This window comes from Pteronotus mesoamericanus, unplaced genomic scaffold, assembly GCF_021234165.1.
Source record: "Pteronotus mesoamericanus isolate MK-2021 breed Mesoamerican mustached bat unplaced genomic scaffold, CSHL_Meso_final contig_73, whole genome shotgun sequence".
Taxonomy (NCBI): domain Eukaryota; kingdom Metazoa; phylum Chordata; class Mammalia; order Chiroptera; family Mormoopidae; genus Pteronotus; species Pteronotus mesoamericanus.
In genome coordinates this window covers 17,571,334-17,593,432 of record NW_026555245.1, presented here as the reverse complement: position 1 = coordinate 17,593,432, position 22,099 = coordinate 17,571,334, and the positions used below count along the sequence as shown (strand labels likewise).

At 45.0% G+C, this 22,099-nt stretch overlaps 1 protein-coding gene across 4 annotated transcripts in view; it reads right to left on the bottom strand.

The window, feature by feature from the left end:
• Positions 1 to 11,611: 11,611 nt before the first annotated feature.
• Positions 11,612 to 22,099, bottom strand: part of KANK1 (KN motif and ankyrin repeat domains 1) — a 189,513-nt gene continuing 179,025 nt past the window's right edge. For all 4 annotated transcript variants that reach the window (XM_054583057.1, XM_054583058.1, XM_054583059.1 and 1 more), the window contains 5 exons: positions 18,711 to 18,930; positions 16,248 to 16,390; positions 15,405 to 15,605; positions 13,272 to 13,370; positions 11,612 to 12,682 (listed from right to left, as the gene is read on the bottom strand). In XM_054583057.1, the coding sequence (XP_054439032.1) occupies positions 12,620 to 12,682; positions 13,272 to 13,370; positions 15,405 to 15,605; positions 16,248 to 16,390; positions 18,711 to 18,930 (726 nt within the window). In that variant the 3' untranslated portion in view covers positions 11,612 to 12,619. The remainder of the gene's footprint in view (positions 12,683 to 13,271; positions 13,371 to 15,404; positions 15,606 to 16,247; positions 16,391 to 18,710; positions 18,931 to 22,099) is intronic.

Below are 22,099 nucleotides of genomic sequence, written 5' to 3'. Positions count from 1 at the left end.
CAGTTTTAGTATTAAGCAAAAGGTTCAGGTCTCATGACAATCTCTACTTTAGTGAATAAGATGCAGTTACGTTGACCTGGAGTATGGCTCCTCTTGATCTGGAAACCAGTGAACTAGAAAGATGAGCTATTTGCATCCCCTCCCGCTCCCCAATTATGCAATGGCTAAACACTCCTATTGTGAAAGGGATGAACTAGGTGATGATGAACTCCTTTAGCTTTACCTTGTCTAGGAAGCACTTTATCTGTCCTTCCATTCTAAATGATAGTTTTGCTGGATAGAGTAATCTAGGTTGTAGGTCCTTGTTTTTCATCACCTCAAATTTCATGCCAATCCATTCTGGCCTGAAATGTTTCTGTTGAGAAATCAGATGACAATCTAATTGGAGCTTCTTTGTAGGTAACTTCCTGCTTTTTTCTTGTGGCTTTTAGGATATTTCAGCTTTGCTATTTTAATTATGATGTGTCTTGGTGTAGGCTTCATTGGGTTCATTTTGTGTGGGGCTCCCTGTGCTTCCTGGACTTGTGTGTCTTTTTGTTTCACCATATTAGGGAAGTTTTTGCTTATTTTTTTTTCTTCAAATAGGTTCTCAATCCCTTGCTCACTCTTTTCTCCTCTGGTATTCCCATGATGTGGATGTTGTTGTGCTTCATGTTGTCTCAAAGGTTTCTTAAGCTCTCCTCATTCTTTTCAATTCTGTTTTTTTATTACTGCTCTGCTTAGTTATTTTTTTCTACCTTGTCTTTCAAATCGCTGATTTGATCTTCTGCTTCATCTAACCTACTGTTCGTTCCTTCCAGTGTATTATTTATTTCAGATATTGCATTATTTATTTGAGTGGGCCTTTTTAGGGTTTCTATCTTTTTTCATGTTGTTGAGTATTCTTACAATCATTACTCTAAACTCTCTGATAAATTTCTTGTCTCCATGCATCTAGTTCCCCTGCTGGATTCTCTTATTCTTTTATTTGGAGCCTGTTTATTAGTCTTCCCATTTGGCTGCTTCTTTGTGTTTGTTTCTATGCATTTGGTAGATCTGCAAAGACTCTGGTGCAGACCTATGTTGAATGCTGCCTGTAACTGGCCTTGGGCAATCTGTTTGGCACTATCAGTGATGCACAGCTTGTGGCTCCCTCTGCTGGGCCTGGGTGTGTGCAGAAAGAAACAGGCTGTGTACCAAGGCCAGCTTTTATGAGCATCAGGCCCAGGGGAGGTTCAGCTAAACTTTGAAAGAGAGATCAACCTTAGTTGTTAAACTTGATCACTGATATAGCCTCAAGCTATACTCAGTAGCCCTGGCTTAAGCTTCACAGGGTGGGACAGAGTAATTCCTGTAGGCAAGGCTATTGTTTCCCCTTGGGCTGATGCCACTTGGAGGGGTGTGCTCTGCCTAAGATGGACTCTGCAGTATGGGGAATGACTTAACATAGAGATCCTGATGGCTATTCCTTCAGTTCTTTTCCCAGAGGCACCAGCCCCAGACTCTCTTCACGTGTCTGTAGTCCACTCTTCCCTCCCTCTACCAGAGCCCAGGGTAAGTGGCTGCAAATGGAATTTTGTGCATTGCCCCTTTAAGAGGCTTTCTGTGTCTCTAGCTCTCTCTCCCTGGCAGACAGAAACCCCACTGCTTTCCACAGCCTGATGTTATTTGGGTTCCTTTCCCAGTTCTGGTGCTGTAGGCGTGGGAGCCCAGATTTGTGTTTAGACCCCACACTTCTCAGGGGGAACCCATGGCCACTGAAATAACCCTCCAGAACTTTAGTTGCTGCCCATGGAAGCCCAGCCAGCTCTCTTGTGCCTGTGTGCTCTCTACCAGTCTCATTGTGGTGATGGTGTTTCTTATATATGTCCTTGGTTATAAGGCTTCTTTCCAGCTAGTGTTCAGTTGGTTATTAAGAGTGATTTCTCTACAATTTACTTGTAATTCCAGTTTGGTCCTGGGAGGAGGTGAGTGTAGCTTCCACTTGCTTCTCCACCATCTTAGGTCCATCTCCTTCAGTTTAATATAAGGTGCTGATAGCAACCCAAGTGTCCTCTCCAGATGGGTAAATAAAATGTAGCATACACATACAATGTATTCGTTCAGTCATAAAAAAGAATGAAATTCTCACACATGCTATAACATGAATGAACCTTGAAGATATGCTAAGTGAAATAAACCATACACAAAAGGACAAATATTGTATGACTTTGCTTATGTGAGATATCCAGAAAGGTAAATTCAGAGGCAGAAAGTAGAACTGGGGCTCTCAATGGAGGGGAAGTGGGAAATGGGTAGTTAATGCTTGATGGTTACCGTTTCTGTTACAGCCAATGAAAAAGTTCTGGAGATGGATGGTGGTGATGGTTACTCAATGATATGAATGCACTTAGTGCCACTGAACTGTACACTTAAAATAGTTAAAATGGCAAACTTCATGTTATATATATTTTACTGCAATAAAAAATTAAAACAAGTTAAAAAGAGGGAGAAGTAAGCTAACTTTGAAAAAGAAAGGTGTTACAACCTTTGAAGCATTTATAGTTCATGAAGCTATAAACATGGTTTATCTGAAGAGCAGAGCTGGTAATGACATTAATTTGAAAATCCTTTCCAGCTCCAGCCTCCTTTTTTCCAGCACTCTCACACCCTTTTCCTTCAGAACACAGCTTGGGACAATTCTTCCCAGGCCCCTACTCCCGATTTCTGTTCCCACAGCTCTCCGACCTATCCTCGGCTCTACCTGCCCTGTCCTTTCTTAGGTGTCTGCTGTGCTACAACTGACACTATGACTGTTCTTCATGTGCATGTGGCTGTTTATCAACTGTCTTAACCCCTCAACAACCAAGGACTGTATCTTCCTCTGCTTCTGTGCTGCCCCCTCCCCCAAGTCCTGGACTTAGGATGAGTCAAAATGGGTGCTTAAAGATGATTCCTCCCAGCATTTCTTGCCATGATGGACTAAGCGTACAAAGGACCTTGTTGCATCATGTTCTGGATCTGGGTTTTACAAACTTTGTAAACTTACACTCTACCTACCAACAAATATATCTTACCTTGTGACCCAGAACATGCACACACAGTTTTATGAAGTGATATCTAGCATTGCTATATATAGTACAATCTTAGATTTCTGATTTGATTTTTTTAAATGCTTGTAGATAGATGGACTTTTTCTGTTTGCAACATTTTAGTTCTTGAAATTGTCTGTGAAAAGAAAAACAAAGAGACTGGCCTCATTCTGTTTGGTGAACTTAAGTTACACTTAACATTTTCAAATAACTTTCCGAGTTATAATTTATAATTCAGCCCAGAGAGTCATCACTCTCTATGGGATCCGTTGGCACTGAGGACTAATGTATGTAGAGGTCTTGCTAACAGCCATCTACCCAGCTTTCTGCCTTAACACTACAGCACAGTGGGATTAGTAACATTACATTGATTTTTATAACCCATGAATTCTTGTTTAAGAAACACTTATTTGAAAACTGGCTCATGCTTGGGTGTGCCCACTGCTGGCCGCTAGGGGGAGCTGATAGGTCGGGCTGCACAGAGGAATCAGGTAAACTGTCCAAGGGCCTGGAGCAAGTGCTCTCAGTGCTAGCGGAGACCTCAGGATGCCCACGCAAGCTCACACACCCCTTAATAAGGCCCCCACAGGGGGACCAGAGGCTCTTGGCCAGAGTTTATTTAGTTGAACAAACATCTCTTTAGTAGATTTAGGTGAACAAACTTTTCCTGGCTCATTGTCTCCTGGGGGAATGATTTCAATGTAGCATTGGTGCTGGTTGTTGGACTTTTGGCTCAGTACTCAGACCCTCTTCTTCCTGAAGCAGCGCAAACTCAAATTATCCCTTTCCATCCTTCAGATGTGTGACCAACTGCCTTGAGACTTGTGAACACCTTGTAGACTCTGCCTCACTGTGCGAGGAGCTGTGCCCTTAGGGGTTAGCCTTTTAGTAAGTGCCCAGACATGAGCCAGACAGTTGGTGAGACTGCCTCAGGGCAATTTCATGGACAAGAATTCAGCAATGATTGTGGAGCCCCTCCCTGTGGGCAGTTGGAATAGCTTGCGGTGAAAATCATACTCACCAATCTTAAGAGCTGAAGGGGATTCTTACTCAACTCATGCCAGTCTCCCCTTTGATTCCGTCAGTAGGAGCCAAGACTGTGAAGGTCCAGTTCCCCTGCTCTCTACTCTCTAGTGGAGGCTCTTCGGTGAGGGCAGGCTGGAGAAATTGGGCTCCTCACTCAGTGCACCTCCCCTGAAGCTCCTTGAAAACACCACTTAAAACTTGCTCCCCAGACTCTTATGATAAGGCTCCTCGCTCAGCTGCTTTGGGCTACCACCCCCATGGCTTCCAGGTTACCATTTTCTGTCCACTGCTTAAGTTCACCATCACTGGGTACTTTGTGGCAGATTGCTCTAGTTAGGGGCATCCCCTGGCAACAGTTAAGGCCTCCACTGTGGAAAAAGGCTCTGCAAGATGTAACTCTGTACCCTTGCCCACGGATATGTAAGGGTTAATAGAAACATGGCTCTTCAGTATCTTCCAAAATACTGGTTAGAACTACTCCTAGGGGAGGACCTCGCTATGATGTATTTATTGCATTTGATTGCTCCAAACCTTTTGTTTCCCCATCTCCTTGAATCCTAGGTGGCCTTGTAACTTGCTTGGGCCAACAGAATGCCATGGAAATGATGAGGTGCCAGTCTTGAGCCTAAGTCTCAAGGAGCTTTGCCCACTTGTTCTTCTTGCGTCTTTGTAATAGCTGTGAGAATGTGCTTGGGCTCTTCAGATGCACAATGAGAGCCATGCAGAATCGAGCTGAATCGCGTCCGGCCCCTAATCAAAGCCAGCCTATAACAGCTGACAGCTGGGAGTGAGACTGGCCAAGGTCAGCAGGGCCGCCTCACTGACCACCCAGACAGGTGAGTAATAAATGCTTGTTGTAAGTCACTGAGGCTTTCAGGGCTGTGTGTTACACAGCATTATTGTGGCCATGGTTAACTGGCACATCCACTCAGACGCTAGAGAATGATGCACCCCTTGAAGAAATTATTAGAAGCAACTTTCACCTTTAAATAAAATGGGTTCCTGTAGACTCTTTCCTTCACTTGCATTGCTTGGAGGTGAGAGCTTAATATCTTGTGGTCTTCAACTCTAGATATATTTAGTATTGTGGTAGAAACCAGAAATTAAGCACAAGAACTTAAAAGTCATTTTTTATTAGGCATCAAATAAACATAGGTGGGAAAAGCGAAGCCAAGAAAATCTACTTATATTTCCATTGACTTCGGATACTATAGGACTTTCCTATACAGATGGGGGAGGATTGTTTGAACTGGTTAATGTTGCTCATGTGGCATCTGGAAAAAGTCCTGTACATGTAGAGGTCAGTGTATGTACATATCATTGAAAGGTCATCTTTATAAAACTTCTTGGCGAGTAATGCCAGTGTTTGGCTTCCTTAATTTCATTGTGGATTAGAAGCACAGATAAGAATACAGTAAAACAATGTTCATGAATCAAAGTCTGTTGTGCTCTAGCAATTGTAGGATTATTGGCTTCTTAAGCTGCAATAACTGAACTCTGACACATGAAGGTACATAAAAGTACTCTGTTCCACCTTTTTAAATGTGGCATAGACCAGACCATACAGCAGGGTTTTTTTTTATGCTAGTCACCAAGCTCCTGGCTATTTGATTATACATTTGGTCATGTATCCTGACAATGATGGAGTGAAGTGTGTGGAAGGACTTCATTAATGTTCTCTGGTCAGCCAAGGCTGCTGTCAATCAGTGTCAGCAGGTGTACTTTCTAAAAGTGAGTCTTGTCTTGCAGAGGCGAATTTATAGTTGGGGGAGGATATAAACAAGTTGCCTCCAGTTTCCCAGTGAAACACTGATTTTCCCACCTTCTTCTTACTCAGTTCAGTCTCTGACCCCAGAGCTACAGACACACACTACGTGCCTTGAGGCAGGATATCCCTCAAGTTGGTTCCTGGCCCTGCGAGCCCCTGTAGCTTTCCGTGGTGAATGCCTGTCTCTGGCTCTGTAAAGGGAAACCATTGTGTGCCTGTGCCCGGTGGCAGAACAAGAGCATAGAGATGGGATTCAGAGGCAGCAGCTGAGCCAGTTACGATGCAGGGCACCCTCTCCTCTATGCCTGACTGGGGTTTGGGGACCCGACAGCGATTTTGAAATAAGCATTCATGAGGGAGTGAGCAGACACAAAGAGAGACTCAGTGGGATTAGCATAAATAAAGATTTTCTTTCTAAGTGTAATATGTGGGTCATTTTTCATACATAACGGCTGTGATTCAAATCACGTCCTCTGGCCAAGTTCTAAAACCCAATCCTGGATACATGCAGGATTATAAACACTTGATATATTATACAAGTTGTAGAAAGAAAGATTTTCCATTAAACAATTGCATCTTTGTAAAATTTAGTTTTTAAATTGGGGAGCAAAACATCCACAGAAAACTGGCTGACTGTAAGGCTTAATCACTGGAAAGCGCAAACAAACAAAACCCTGTGAAGAATCTGACACCGAGGATGCCTATCTGGCAGGTACCTGTGGTTGAGATTTGGGGAGTCTATCTATAATACTCAATACTCCTTCCCTTTGGGCAGTGGTTCTGTGGACCAGCAGCATCAGCACCACACCTGGGAACTTGTTGGAAAGGCCCATTCTTGGGCTTCTTCCCAGACACACTGAGTCAGAAACTCTGGGGGTGGGGCCCAGCAATCTGTGTTGTCACAGCTCCCTGGGGGATTATGATGTGAGTTCAAGTTTGAGGACTACAAGTTCCTAAGATACAATCTGCCTCACAAGATACACAGGAAATGGCTATGCTTCCCAAAGAGATTTAGTCCTTCGTGCCTTAAGCCATCTACATAACGTATTACCTTCTCTCCTGTGCATCTATGATGGTACTGATACACACTGTCCTCAGGAAAATTAGGAAAAGCATAATTCAAGTGTTTTTCTGTGTTCTGTGATCGAATTCCCAATGCCAGCGTCCTCGCTGGCCACAAAGCACTAAGCCAGTCAGTTACAGCAGTACCCATGTCCTAGAACCAATTTCTATACCAATAAAGAAAACCTGAGTTATGCTGTGGTAACAAATCACTGGCAGACTTCCCCAGCTTAACATGACAAAGGGTTATTTCTTGCTCCTCATACACTTGTAACACAAATCAGCAAGGGAACTCGACTCCACAGTCCCTCAGGAACCCAGGCTGGCGGAACGGCCATCTCAGCACTTGCTTCCATGAGCAACATGATGGTGAACTGCACACTGGCTTTTAAAGCTCTCACCTGGAATTGACTCATGTCATGTGCACTGATGTTTCCTTGACAAAGGAAGTCCCATGGCCAAGCCTAACTTCAAAAGTAGGCGGGTAAAGCCCCGGGCAGGTAGCTTACTTGGTTAGTGTTGTCCCAATACACCAAGGTGGCAGATTTGCCTCTGGTCAGTGTGCATGTAAGAAGCAACCAATGAATACATAAGTGGAACAAGAAATTGATGTTTCCCTCTCTCAAATCAATAAATAAAAAATTAAAAAGTAAGCAGGTAGTACCCAGAAAAAGAATCAGAGTACCTGAGAACAGCCTGAATGACTACTATCAAGGTTGGACATGGGCCACAACAGCCATTGTAGGCAAAGCTGTATATTAACAGTAAAGAAATGGCAAGGCCAACACTTCTCAGTTTAATATTCACTATCTTTTTGTTCCCATTGACTTTCAAATAAACAAAATCTACACCTTCCTCCCTAGGTCTTTTTGGACCAAACGTTTTCATTTTTTATATGAAAAAAAGTTAATATACACACAGGAAAATGCACAAATCCTGAGTATAGAGTCCAATGAATCACCACAACATGAACACAACAGCAGAGCTACCTCTGGCTAAGAAACAGATCATTACCAGGCACTCAGCAGCCCCTCTCAGGCTCCTTCCCAGTCATCTCCTCCCCTTTTCCTAATGGTACTTCCAACACCATACTTCGATTACTGTTTTACAATCATTCATTCAACTATTATGTATCAGCCAGGCACCAGAGCTTCCCGGTCCTGGCAGGTGGTGGTACAAACCTAAGCACAATAGCTGATCTTAGTGAGCTTCCTGTAGGAAGACTGGCTTTTTAGGGGGAGTGGGAGAAACACATTTAGATAGGAATGTGTTGTGAGCTCTCTGAACTCTCAGGGACACAACCAAATGAATGAATATTGTCTTTAATATCTGTTTACTTAAGCACATTCAGTATTTCATAACAGAGCAGGTGGGATCATGGCCAGAATCTCTTTGCTGCTTGGCATGACAAGTAAGTGGCCCGCCCAGCTGCCACTTGGTCTCCTACAGCCAGCTTTCGCGCAGTGCTGAGCTGATGCCACGGGCGGCAAGGCACCTCCTGCCCATCGGCAGCTCAGGTATTTCTCTTTCTTCCCTTCATAAAGCCACGCCCTTTCCGGTGGGTCTAGGGCTGGGTTAACTGGATCTTTCTGGGCCCGGGAATGAGGAACAAGTATACAATTTTTGTTGGCCCAAATACAAGACTGGCATTTGGTTTTTGGAATATTCCTATGCAGCTTCCATGATCTGAAAATCAGGCGTCCGGTCTCCATTTTCTTGCCTATTAAATGATCAAAGGTCTTCATGGAGAGGCAGTGGGCGCCTGGTTTCCTAAATGCTAGCTCCTCCCCAAAGGTCCTCAAAACCAGACACATCTGTACAGGCACACAACCATAAAACATGGGTCTTTTGCTTTCCAATTTCTCTACAAAATCTCTGCCAGAACTCAGGACATACGTCTTGGGACATCATTAGAAATGCTGACCAATTCCATCTTTCACACTTGAAGAGCTGACTGTGACTTCCCATTCCTTCCCCACAGGAATTGGCCAGTGACTTTGGCAGGGAGTGTGAGTGTGAGCAGCTCTGGGACACTGTGGCCAACGATTCAGCCACATCCTTTTGTGGTGACCGTCTTCAGCAAGATGTACTTTACATATATTTTTACAATCAGCTGGTTTCTAAATTACAGCCATGCTAAATCAGAACAGAGTTAACATATGATTAGTAATTCTTTATGGCACAAAGTAGAATTAGATAGTCCCTGGTTAAGGCCAAAGTTTTAAAAAAAATTGTGCTCTCAGTAAAAAAAGAAAATAGAAAACTGTCTTTATTCCAAAGCCAAAGCAACGGGTCACGGCCTTCTTCCTGCGCAGGAACAGTCCTGCTCCACAAGGACACAGGGAAGGGAAAGATCGACTTAGGACAACACTCCCAGAGCTGCCTGCCTACTCTGCCACTGTCACCCATGTGCAGGGCTGCCCCCACCTCCCTTCCCCATAAACACAGGAACGTGAATCGGAGTAGCCAGGTTCCTGGGCTTCTAGAAGTGACTTCTCTAGGAGATGCAGAAATGCCACTGAGCATGGATAAACACCACTCAGAGACTATGCTGGCTCCTTAGGCATCCAAGATAAAACACTAAACATAATGTTTCTTTTTTGTTACAGCCCTCCCTACCCCGCTTACCTTGTTTAAAAAATAATATGTAAGGGTAAAGGGTCATAATTTAGGAGTAATGCAATTCTCAGGGTGGACTGAAGGTCACACTACGAAACGCCAGGGATGCTCCTCAACTACGCAGAGCCCCAGACCTGAAGAACCAGAATCTGCAGGGTGGGGCCCAGAATGTGCATTTTCACCAGCTCTCTCAGAAAATTCTATGCCTGCTGTGAAGGGGGAAGCTCACACAGAGTACCACAAAAATAAAGATACCTCTGCTTGCAGCTGGGCTTCACTTCAAAAGGACCCATGAGCATTTAAAGAAAATTATGGCTACTCTGCTCATTATTTCCCGTGAGGAGAAAATTCCGTTTTCCTACTTGATTCTGTCCGCAAGCATTATCAGCTATCTGCAGTATTTGAGTGTTACATAAGTCAGGGCTAAAGTTATTTTCATTGGAGAATTGGAAAATTACAGGTAGGGACCCAACATGGCATTTATTTGGGCGACTAGAAAGGGAAAGTGTGTTCTGGGTAACTTTCTGCAGAAGCAAGGCCCTCCGCTGTGGGAAGAATGGGCTTTATTCCATGTGGCCTCACGGCAGGACAAGCTGTCAGTTTTTGTTTGTTAACATTAAAGTCTCTGAGTTCCCATTGCTCTATTCCTTTCGTCTTGGGGTGGAGTCTGACCTTTAGCTTCTTAGTTTCCAGGGCTAGAGTGTCTGGAAAGCTGACTCTCTGTCACCTAGAGTTTTAGGCTTCTTTTCACTGAAGCTAGAAAATAAAATCAGGAGCCTTCAGCCCTCTGCAGGTGTCTCTTGGGGACCTTGCCTAAGTGTCCCACAACAAATGGATTTGTGCCTCAAAAAGATCACGGCTGTGCCATGGGGAGAATCAGGCTGGTCTATACAGTGTGCCACAATCCCAAGATAAGAACACCTGACGTACCCAGTGTTAGTAAAGCAAGTAAGGCACAAGGCAGCATCTGTCATCCAGGAGTTAGATGCACACTGAATAAGACCTCACTCCGTGATGAAACAAACAACTCATTTTCTTGTGCAAAATTTAGCACAAGGAATCTGAAATACAGCACACAGATGTAGGAATTTGTTTTCTTCAGCACCGACAATATCACCTTCCTTGCTCAAGTGGACCAAAAAAAATTCCCAAACCACAAACCACCTCAGGATACAGGCCTACTTGCTCAAAAGGCATGTGATGCCATTAAGGGGCAGAAAACTACCTGTCCCACTTTTCTTTAAACACAAACACTCTTCTGCTTAAATTTATTGGAAGAGGACGGCTCCTCCTCCCCAGAGGCCTGCGTGTGAACTGAGAGAGTGTCTGTTACTGCCCCGAGACGGCCTGAATGGCCAGCAATGCTTTCCACGGAGCAAACAAAATTTCTCTCTACAAGATGCAAACGTCTGAGCTCCCGAACAGGCTTTCTGCTGCAAGCACTGTGATGGCACACACCTGCTGGGAAATCTAGCCTCTGGACTTTTCTTGAGCTCGGTAATGAATAAATGGAAGGAAGGAAGGACAGGAAGAAAAGAAAAGGAGGAAAGGTTTAAGAAAAGCCTGTGATATTTTCCATTGCACCTGACTCTCACAAATGAGCCGGGTTACAAAATCTACTACCAGCAACTCTCACACCCAGTGTGCAATGTGGCCACCATGTTTCTTCATTTTAATGAGATGGACTTGATCCCCTTTACTTTTTAAAAAGGACTTGAAAATGGGCTGTTGGGCGAATGGCAGTCTGAAATAAAAGGTCTGTCTAGCTCCATCTCTCCTTTCTCATCGTTACGGGTTTCAACCAGTTGCGCTCAAAATTAGAATCAAGGTCTAGTGCTGCTGCACGTGAGAAGAGTTAACTCACTGGCTCCCCATGGAGATTACCTGTCTGATGTACTGTTTACCTATTTAGGTCTTAAATTTCAGGCTCGTGACATGCAACCTGAGTAACGAGCAGCGCTGTGGTGCTCTCAGAAGATGCCTTCTCTTGCCGGAGTGCAGGACCGGCGGACCGGGCACTGAGCCTCCCTGCACAATCCACCCGTCAGCTTGTCAGCTGCTGCTGTAAGACAGTAGGGTCGGGGCAGAGGGCTGTCAGAGATGAAGCAGGGGCAAGCAAAGAGCTTAATAAAATTTTATTTTGAAAATATGGCAAGAATCTAAGGCACTTCAAACATTTAAATACATATAAGACCAAAATAAATGTGACATGGTGTGAAGGAATCCATAAATATGTGGAGAACTACACTGTTTCTCTAGAGGGAAATATATAGCCAATTCCTCTAACACAATTCAACCTTTGTCATTAGATATAGAGCTGTGCAATTATTAATAAAAATATGGTACTGTTACATGTAGTTCTTCATGTCTTTTATTACCATGGAATATAAAAGTTGAAAATACTGTGTCGATTTTATATAGATACCTTTTATATAAAGTCATATAATACATCCACCCAGATAAAACCAACTGAAAAGATTTCCTTTTGTAGTGTTATACTTTTTTAGAGTCCCATCTTTTAATTTTAACCCAGAAACCTATCAGCCCAAGTGCAAGTTGCTGATGACTGCATTCATCTAACTTACATATTTTAAAATAATAAAGACAACAGAAATATCAACAAAACCATCCTGGAATGGAATTTTTGAAGAGCTTTCCAATGGTTCCACATTAGTAAATATAAATACTTGTGGAAAAATTTAAAACACCATGCCAGCGAGAACCTGACACTTCTCAGCAGTGGAGGCGGTGGGGGCGGGTGGTGGAGAGAAGAAATAGAAGTTGCCCGGTCAGGTCTGGTTACAGTTTCCTACAACTGTACATAATGGAGCAGAGACTCAACAGCAACAGTGACTGGGGTCAAGTGTGTCCTACACAGAGGGAAGGTGGCCGGCAGGGAGGCCGTGTGTGTCCGCTGGCAACCTCTCGCTGGCTCAGCTTCCACTGTGACAGCTCCAGCCTTCAGTCCGTGGCTTTCTGCATTGTTTGCCGGTGCCCTCAGGCACAGTGTGTATACATTCAGTATCTGTCACCCCCAACAGGAACAATTAGCAGCTTAATGGTGGCATGTAAATGGCTGGTTATTTACACATAATCAATCAAATGAACCTCGGTGGGTGGGACCAGGAGATGTCTTCCTTCCAAGCCTAGGGGTGCCCTAGAGACCAGGAAAGGAAAAAAAAACGGGGTTAATAAGTGACCTCAGGCAGAGGTGTCCTCTCTAACATAGGAACTTTGTCACCATAGCTGACAACCACCTTTGAGCCAGAAGAGCATGGAGAGCTGGACCACAGAACACAGGCCCACCAGGAGGTGGCGCTCCGGAGCCAGCCGAGCTCAGCAGGACCATGTCAGCTGTCCTGGGAGAGCAACTTCCTGCTAGGAGTGGGCTCTGGGACCACAGGTTGCTCTTCACACTATCTGTATTAGGAAAAATGCCAGGAACATGGCAAAATGTATTTGTGGGTTCAGGATATGCCATTTGAGTAATTCTGCCCAGAATCAGCCATCATGTGAGGGTGTGAGAGTGTCTGTCTCCCGAGGACAAACAGGTCCAACCTCCGCTGTGCTAACCACGAGCCCCTGGCCTTCTGGAAGGGGTGAAAGTGATGGACTCACATTCCAGACTAAAACTCCCACTTTCAGAATCATCCTAAAACCTGTGCCTCCTGTCAGCTCCCAGAGAAGGGGTCCACCGGTCTGGTGGATTTCTGCCTGCTAACAAATGCCAAATGCACAACACTGACCGGAGATTGGGCTTTGGCGAAGTTGACGTGGGCATAGAGGAGAACAGCGATGTCCTTGTGCCCTGCTTCCAGAGCGATGGAGAGCGCAGTGCTGCCATCCTTAAGGTGAAAAGAACAAGCCACGTTGGATTTCTCAAATGTCCAGACAACCAAAAAGTAACAAAACAAAATACCCTCCAGTAATTGATATGTACCCCCAGATCGAGTGATTTGCTCAGTCCTTCTGGGAACTTTTCTGGACCTCTATGTGCTAAGCCCTACAGATACAAGGATGAATGAGGCACAGCCCCCACCATAAGGAAATCACAGTCAAGCGGACAATCGCCCCGTTTCCTGTCTTTGTCTCACAGAGGTTAGTGAGCAAGTCTGTGGGTCCTCAACAAATGCAGGCTGCCCGTGAAGAATTCTCACTCAACCACTGTACCCACCAAGTAAGGAACAGCAGGAGATGACGGGGATAGAAACATACTTTAGTTTTTTTCTTATAATTACAAATGAGCAGGCTTGTACCATGGTGTAGGTGTTGACATCATGCAATATGTCAAAGATCTTAATTTTCTTCCTGGGGAGAGAGCTGATCCTGTATCCTAACCACCCCTATGGAACACTTTGAGTAACATCACTGTGGAAGCACTGAGTCCTGCTGGCTTGCAGAAATGTATCGTGTGGAACTATGAGGGAAACACTAAATATGGGAAGGAAAAACTGTCAATTAAATGTTTGGTTTCCATGAAACTGTAGGGATTTAGATGGATATGAAGAAGCATCAAGGTGAAATACAATACAATTTGTTTTCTGTATAGTCCTGGAATAAGGACTCCCTTTGGGTTGCTAGCTGCAAACAATTTGCATGTGGTTTGAATGGTATGGGTCTCCCTCCCACTCTGTGAATTCTGGGAGGCCAGCTTTCTTCCGGAGGCCAGCTGCACGCCCTCCTACTCCTCTAAGGAGGAGGAAGTAGACAATTAGCTGCGGTGACTGGAAGTCACTGTGGCTCTCTGGCCTCCTCTTACTATATCCACAAGCTGTTCTTTGCTGAGAGGGTATGAGTAAAAGCCAACAAACCAACAAAAGACACATGAAACAAACTGTTCTCGAGGGAAGAAGGCTGGAAACGCTCCCTGCGCTCCGGCGTGGAGGCCATGTGGTCTGGCTGCAGCTCAGTCACTGCTGCTGTGGGAGGCCCGTCAGCCCTTCGTGCCAGGAAATACCTGCACTGAGGTGCTCTTCCTGCTGACCGGGCCCTGGGGCACCTGACCTTTACTGCGAAGGAAGATGTTTTCCTACTGACTTTTTAGTGTTTTGAGTTAAAGGACGCCCTGGTCCAAACCTGTGCTTCACAGAAATAAACTTTCAAAAACAGAACCAACCCAGCCCGACCTCTGTGACCTTTGGACTTTTCAACCCTTTCACCCCCCACGTGTTAGTTCCTGTGCCTTCCCCTACTGGTGCTGCTCCTCTTTGGCCTGCAGACATCCAGAGAAGCAGCTTCCCTTAGGATGTTTCGCAGTCAAGGGCTTGTCTGCGAATGGGGACAGCTTAGGGCCTGGGAGGAGATTAGAGCGACCGCGATGGGAACAGCCTGAGCAGGAGCGGGAAGATGTGCTTAAGGAAGCCAAGATAGTCCAGATCCTCGAGCTGATGGAACATCACTTCCATGGGCCCCAGTGAAGGGCACACCTGCCTTAATTCCACTTGCGTGGGCAAGTGCTTCACTGTAGTAATAATGGTTCTAGTGGCCCAATAACCCCAGCTTGTATGGCTCGGAATCCAGATTTCCAAATCCATCAGGGACTAGTCCTCTCAGTGGACTCAGAAGTTCTGATTCTGTACTGAAAATCTGTTTATTTCTCTTTAATATGCTGGTTCCCGTACATGCCCATCGCCTTCCTCCTGTAGTACATTGGGGATGAGCCTATTTCTCTGTCTTTGGCTGTAGTTAGTGGAGTATTAGCTGACACACAGCAAGTGCTGCCAAGCTGGGCCATGAAGCGAGGTGGCCACAGATCCCCACACAAATCCCCAAGGAGAATCGAGGAGGCCGTGATTTCTCTCCCTTGCTGAGAAGCACTCCCAGCTCCCTCCTGTGTCCCTGAGAGCGCCTGGCATGCGGGCCCAGGGGAGACAGCTTACGTTGTCCTCCAGGTGGCCGTTGCAGCCCGGCTGGGCCAGTAGCAGCTTGACGATCTCCACGTGCCCGTGCTCGCTGGCACACATCAGGGCGGTGGAGCCCTCATCGTCCTGGATGTTGACATCAGCACCACAGGCCAACAGGCCCTTCACCATGTCTATCCGCCCATGACTGACCGCCAGCATGAGGGCTGTCTGTCCTGCCTGTGGCAAAAATGACAGTGAACCTCAGAAGGACATACCGGGCTGGCAGGCTGTGGCCTAGAGTGGTGCTGTGCTGGGGGCAGGAGGGGGAGGAGGGAATGTGATGGCAGAGGGGGGAAGTGGACGTGCGGTTCACTAGGGGGCAGCTGGTGGCAGGCATGGACCAACCAGCTTCTTGTGAGCAATGAGATAAGTTGGTAAGTTAGATCACAAAGTAATGAGTCAATTTTTCCCCTTAGCTTGGAGGCTCTGCCTCAAGGAGTTAGAAAGTCAGAAGCTGGTTAACCAAGCCAAACAATGAACATTATCTGAACTATGGGCATTTAGTACCCGGTGTGAAGACACTAGTCACCTGGTAGATGCTGGGGACTCCCAGTCACTTTTATGCGGGCTGACCTATAGTGTATGTACACACTGCTCAAACAGGGGCACCATGAAGCAAAAGACAAAGAAGATTCCAATGGGAAGTATAAGCCAGCATTTCATCAGTGTGCTTGGTCATCTAGGACTGCCTGGTAAGCCACCTGGACTCCAGGCTGCGCCAGCAAGTACGTGCTCAGTGGCAGGAAATGCGGTGTGGGGACCCATGCACGTCACAGCGGCGTGAGCAAGCATGCGCGCCTGGGAAGGAAGTGTGCTCACCTGGCTGGCCTTGGCATTCACATCCCCACAGCCAAAGAGCTCTTCCACAACCCGCATGTCTTTCTCTGCTTCCACGGCGGCGAGTGCTGCCAGCATGATGGGCGTGTATCCTGCCTTGTTCTGGTGATTCACGTTACACACGTCTGCAAAGACAAGGGGTTTTTGTAGGGAGAAGCCATCTTCTAACATGAACTGAAGACAGGGTGTTTGGAAGAATCCAATGAAATGGCCCCAGGTGGTCCAAGTACATGAATGAATTGGAAAGAAATGTGAGAGGTGTTTTTATATCAAACAAAAAAATATGTATTTTTTGTATTTCATGAGGCCTGAAGCAATGGTGAGCTTTCATAGCATGTCTTGTTAGCAGCTGGTGGTTGAAGTGTACTAGCCTGGAGGTCTGGGAGGCTATTCTAAGTAATGGTTGCTGTGAAGAATAAACAATAATGTGGGAACCAGACATTAACCTGTGTTTAGGAAATCACTGTTTTGGAGTAAGGAAGTCAGTGAGAGCTGCAAGTGGGAAAGATTTGTAAAGGTTTGTGCATGGAACTCTTGAATACGGCATTACCCGCTTAAGACACCACTACTCGTTCCAGGACCCTGGGTTTACTAATCTGATTTGTTTGAGGCCCTTAGAAGCAGAATTTCAGTCACATGACACTTACTCTGGAAACTAGTCTGAGCAAACGCAGTCAAGTCCCCCAGGGAACTGCCTGGGTCTAACAGACCCTATAAACCAGACCTTGTCTGTTCCTGTAATTCCTGGGAGGTCTTCTGGGGTGAAATTATCCTGTGGCATTTTTAAATTCCTTCAGCACTTTCTAATAAAAGGAAAGGGATGGAAGGTGCAGAACAGATACTTTCATGTGTGATCAAATACAGTGAAAGTGTTTAGGATGTTCCCATCATACAGGATGAGGAGAGAAGGTACCACGAAAACCTCCCTTGGGTTCTAAAACTGCACACTGGGGACACATGGCATTTACTACACTGCCTATCTTTTAATGAAGAAAAGGAAGAAGCTGTGTGACGGAGATGCAAGTGAGCAGATGTGCTCTCTGAGGCTCCTCGCTGTCTGTGACGTTCAGTTCTCCACAGATGCCGTGTTTCTTAAGATTCACAAACACGCTTGATGGAGCCATAATCTCAGCCTATAACGGTGAGTGGTGAAACTATTAAGTAAATCCAGAAAAGTGATTAACCAAAGCAATCTAATAATGGAATTAATTAAAATCATTTCATTTACCAAAATATTTGCCCACGTGTACTTTCCAAGGACAGGTTAAATCTTTCCTTCAGGAATAATCCTGAAATCTTGTTTTTTGCTTTCCTGGGTCCTATCCACTTTTCTGTTTAAACCATAACTTGGTCTGACAGGATCACCAGCTCTGTTCACAGTCTGGAATGTCTGAAGGGAAGGAGGCTTGGAATTCCTTCCTGAAAGACGGGAGCCGTTTTATCCTAACGGGACCCCTACACTGGGAACAAGCAAACTTAGAAAAAAAATGAACAAATCTGCTTGGTTTCTCCTGTGTGTTAATCCAACACCCATAAAACAGAAGAAAAAAGTGGACTTTTGGGTCAAGGAACAGTATGAGAAACCTGGACAACTTTATAGTCATATTCTAAATCAGATGTCCACACCGTGCTTTCATTACTTAGACCAAGGCACTGTGAATTGTTATCAGTTACATACTTGAAGTAAAAATAGGTATCTCAAAAATAAATACAAATAATCTGGGAACTATGTGTATCACTGGGTGGTTCCATTTGAAGAAGTCAAAAGCTCAGTTATTTCTCAAAGGGACCCTTCTATGTAGCACTACCTCACTTCATCTTTAATACAGCCATGGGCAGTATGCTGGGATGACAAGTTCCAATTATAAACAAGAACTTCCACAATTCTCATTACTACAGTTCAGATACAAGAATAATACTTTCTTGCTTTATGCTGATTTCACCATAATTGGGTGTATTTGGCAGAAATGAGGTGACTCCACCATAATCTGTTGCAGTGCCTTTGCCTGGTCCCCACCTTGACTAACCACAGACAGTGGAACGGAGGTCGTGGGGCCAGGACAGACAGCCCATAAACACCGAAGCCGAGGCTCTGGCCCCACGAGCCACACTCTGCCTCCAGAGAGTCAGCCCGCCAGGGCTCCGTGATTCAGCTGCGGAGGGAATATGAGTTATGGTCATTCCTAGGGACACACCTCATTTGAAGGTAACTCAACTGCAGCAAGAATATCCCCCAAACCTCCTTTCAAAACAGATCTGGAATCTGTGTCACCTAGTTCTGTTGAAACATCAAGCCTCCCATGATGAGTCAAGAACGACATCCTTGCCACCTCATGTGGAAAAGCAATGGAGGATGGTTACAGAATTGAGAAGCAGATTAACCAGCTTCTTCAAGGAGTCACGACCTGAGGGCTGTTAGAGAAGACACGGGGAAAGCTGACGTACCAGCATCCAAGAGCAGCTTCACAATCTCAAAGTTGGAGTGAGACACGCTGTAGTGAAGGGCTGTGTTGCCGTTGCCATCGGCCATGTTGATGATGTGACGCAGGACGTCTGGGGAGATGGCCGCAAAGGCAGTTATGTAGTCTCCGACCATGGCTGGGATGGCCGACTTCTGGCTGGACACGCGGAACCACTCGTGCTGGAGGGTGTTCAGACAGAACCTCTGCCAAGACACCAAGCGAGTGCCATTAGTTCCTTTTTTTTTTTTAACTTTCTTTTTATTGTTTACACTATTACAGATGTCCCCACTTCCCCCGCCTTGGCCTACCTCCACCCAGCCCTGTCCCCCTACCCTCCCTGGCCACTGCCAACTATTTTCTGTGTCTATGGGTCATGTGTAAATGCTCTTTGGCTCACCCTTTCACCCTCTTTCAACCAGTCCTCCCCCACTGCCTTCCTCCTGAGTTCTTCTATTTATAGACTTTCTGAGCCTTAGCTGAAAGCCCAAGAAACCAACCCTTTTATAGTCAAAGTATATGCAGTTAGAATTGGCTTGCAGAAACAACTACCGAAACCCAGAGTGCTAAGGGAAGCCTCAAATTCCAAACTGGAACATCCTTTCTGATTTTAAAGCACACACATATTCCAACTTCTATAAAAGAGGCAATTTAAGCACTGTACAAGAGTTCAAAATCTGGCTCTGCTACTTAGGAGCTGTTTCAGACCCTGGGAAAGATAATTATTCTGTGTCTCAGTTTCCTCATCTGCAAAATGGGGACAATAAAAATAGCATTCCTTCACAGTGTTTATGGTGAGAACAAAGGAGGCAATACATGCAAAACTCTTAGGCCTGGCTCTATCACTGAATTATTAATATCATGTAGTTACATTGGCGTCGCAAATGGTTTTCATTAACTGGGACAGAAGAAATTACTTAACCCACACTTAATTTGCTGCTTCTCTCCTAATCTGACCAACCTCAACTCCTTCAACGTCTCCACAGCACTGGGCTGGGTGACCGTAAGCATGCAGCCAACTCAATTCCCACTCCAATAATAAATACAAATGTTCAGCCACAGAAAGGAGGTAAAAAGCTGATCTGAGGCAATTTGCATTTCCCAGTAGGATCACTTGTATTTGATCATCAGCCCCACTCACCTCCTTCTGGGTGTGAACACGTGAATGTGGCATGAGTTGCATGGATGATCAGGTCAAACTTGCACCACATTAAGTGCAAGGTAGATTGGGCACAGCCAGTGTTGGAGGCGGGGGTAATAACTACGATACTTTTTTTTCAGGGGCTCTCTTTCACATGAGTTTATCATTCATTTGTGCTTTGCTTGCTCTTCATAGGGTTAAAAATATATCAAAGAAAGATGGAACGCCTATGTAACCATAACCCAAGAAATCCTCTTTCTATGGAAAGGCTGGGATTGTAGAGCTTCTCCCTTTATCTTCTTGCTACTGATAATTCAGTTTTGGCCCATTCACATATTTCTGATCACTCATGAAAGAGGTCTTGCCCAAGAAAGAATTCATCCATTTTTTTTTCTTCTGCTCTCTCTCCAATATATTCAGATTTCTATTTCTTCATTCCCACATGGAAGGAAGGAAAATTACGGCATCTGGTTGTCATGACTGTTACTGCTAAATATTCAGTGTCCTATATGGGTTATATGGCCCTGACACTGTGACCATTCACGCATCCACTACTTTCCACAGCACAATACTTTCAGCACTTTTTTTCACTAAATGAATATTAATTAAACAAAAATGTACTGAACCCAGAATGTGCTTGACAATACGCTTAGCAATCTGGGGTCGTGGAAATGCCAAGTCCTCCCTGAAGACCACATAATCTAGTATTTTGAGAATGATTAAAGAAAAAGTATATTATAGCTATAAAATCTGGGGCCTGAAAGCACCAGTTTCAGTTCAGTTTAAACCTAATGGGAAATATTACCACAGCAGTCATGTTTCACAGTTTTACTGTTTGTGACCAAGGTGCAGACCAGCATTTAGTGTATCGCTGAGGGACTTGAGTGTTCCGCACGGGGTTCTATGACCCCCCAGGCCAGGAATGTTATGGAGCATTTCCTTCTGTAAACATCACTGCCACGCTCCTTTTTCAGGACACAAAACTGAATGTCAAGACTCAGCGGGTTCTGATGAATTTAAGTTTCTATAGCAACATAAACAAACATGAGATGACACTTTTTTTTTTTTAAAGACACCATATAATAAGGTAATATGATTTAGTTGGGATTAAAAGTAACAACAACAACATGGACCAGTATTCAAGACAAGTAAAATCCAATCCCAGCACTAACTGGTAGCTGACACTCTAGACAAGACTTGTGATCTGTAGGGCCTCAGTTAAAGCAGGATAAACCAGGAGAGTGTGGCCTCCCAGGCACACATGCCCATGCGCTTCTCACGCCTGTGACGGTCACCACCAATTCTTCTTCAGATTGTGTTTGTAGTACAAGAGGAAAACTAGTTGCCTTTTCAGCGTTAGATAGTTCCTTAAATCCCGTCTTGCTATAACATTTTGGTTTTATAACTCTATCATATTGTGAACCTTACAAATCAACTTTCTTACTAGCTGCCAACTAAAGTTAACCAGTGTAAAGCTTCATATTAAATCTACTGCTAAAACGCAGATTCAAATGCACATTACTATCTAAAATAACACAAAAAACTACATTTTCTCAATGCACTGAATAGAGCTGCCAACCAGAGGGTTGGTCTGACCTACGAAAGAAGCCACACATCACAGGCAAACTTCTCCAATGCACGAGAGAGTGACAGACTTGGCAATGGGCCAGCCTCGCCACTGCCACAGAAATGTTTCTCTGTCCTGTGTTGTGCCATCACCCTTACTATGGCAACCATCAACCTCTTTGCTATTTGCTTCTGAATCTCTCAAACTGTGAGAAGATGGCAAGTGCATTTATTTCTAGGTTTCAAAATAGTGGCAGCCTGCATTCCACATCAGAACATAATATGCAGTTTCCTAATTAGAAGGAATGTTGACGATGGCCCAAATAGGTTTAAAAACAACAACAACATATGCTAACTTAAAAAATAAAATTCTGGGATTCTGCTCCCGGGATCACAAGGTTTTGTAAGTAGAAGCAGAACACACGGAAAGGCGAGGACTGCCTGCCAGTTAGCCCTCCCTGCCATGTGCAAGTATATGCTTCACAGATGCACCACCCCCGAGAAAAGTACAGGGTAGAGAAGATCTGAGGCTGGGCTCAGGGAAAGGTTCACAGTGTGGCCCAGTGAGCAGGGTGGCAAGATGCTCACTCTGCCCACACATTCTAGAAATAGTCTGGAGGAAAGCATGCCCGCAATAGCAGGCCAGGGGACGGCCACAGCTGCCTGGA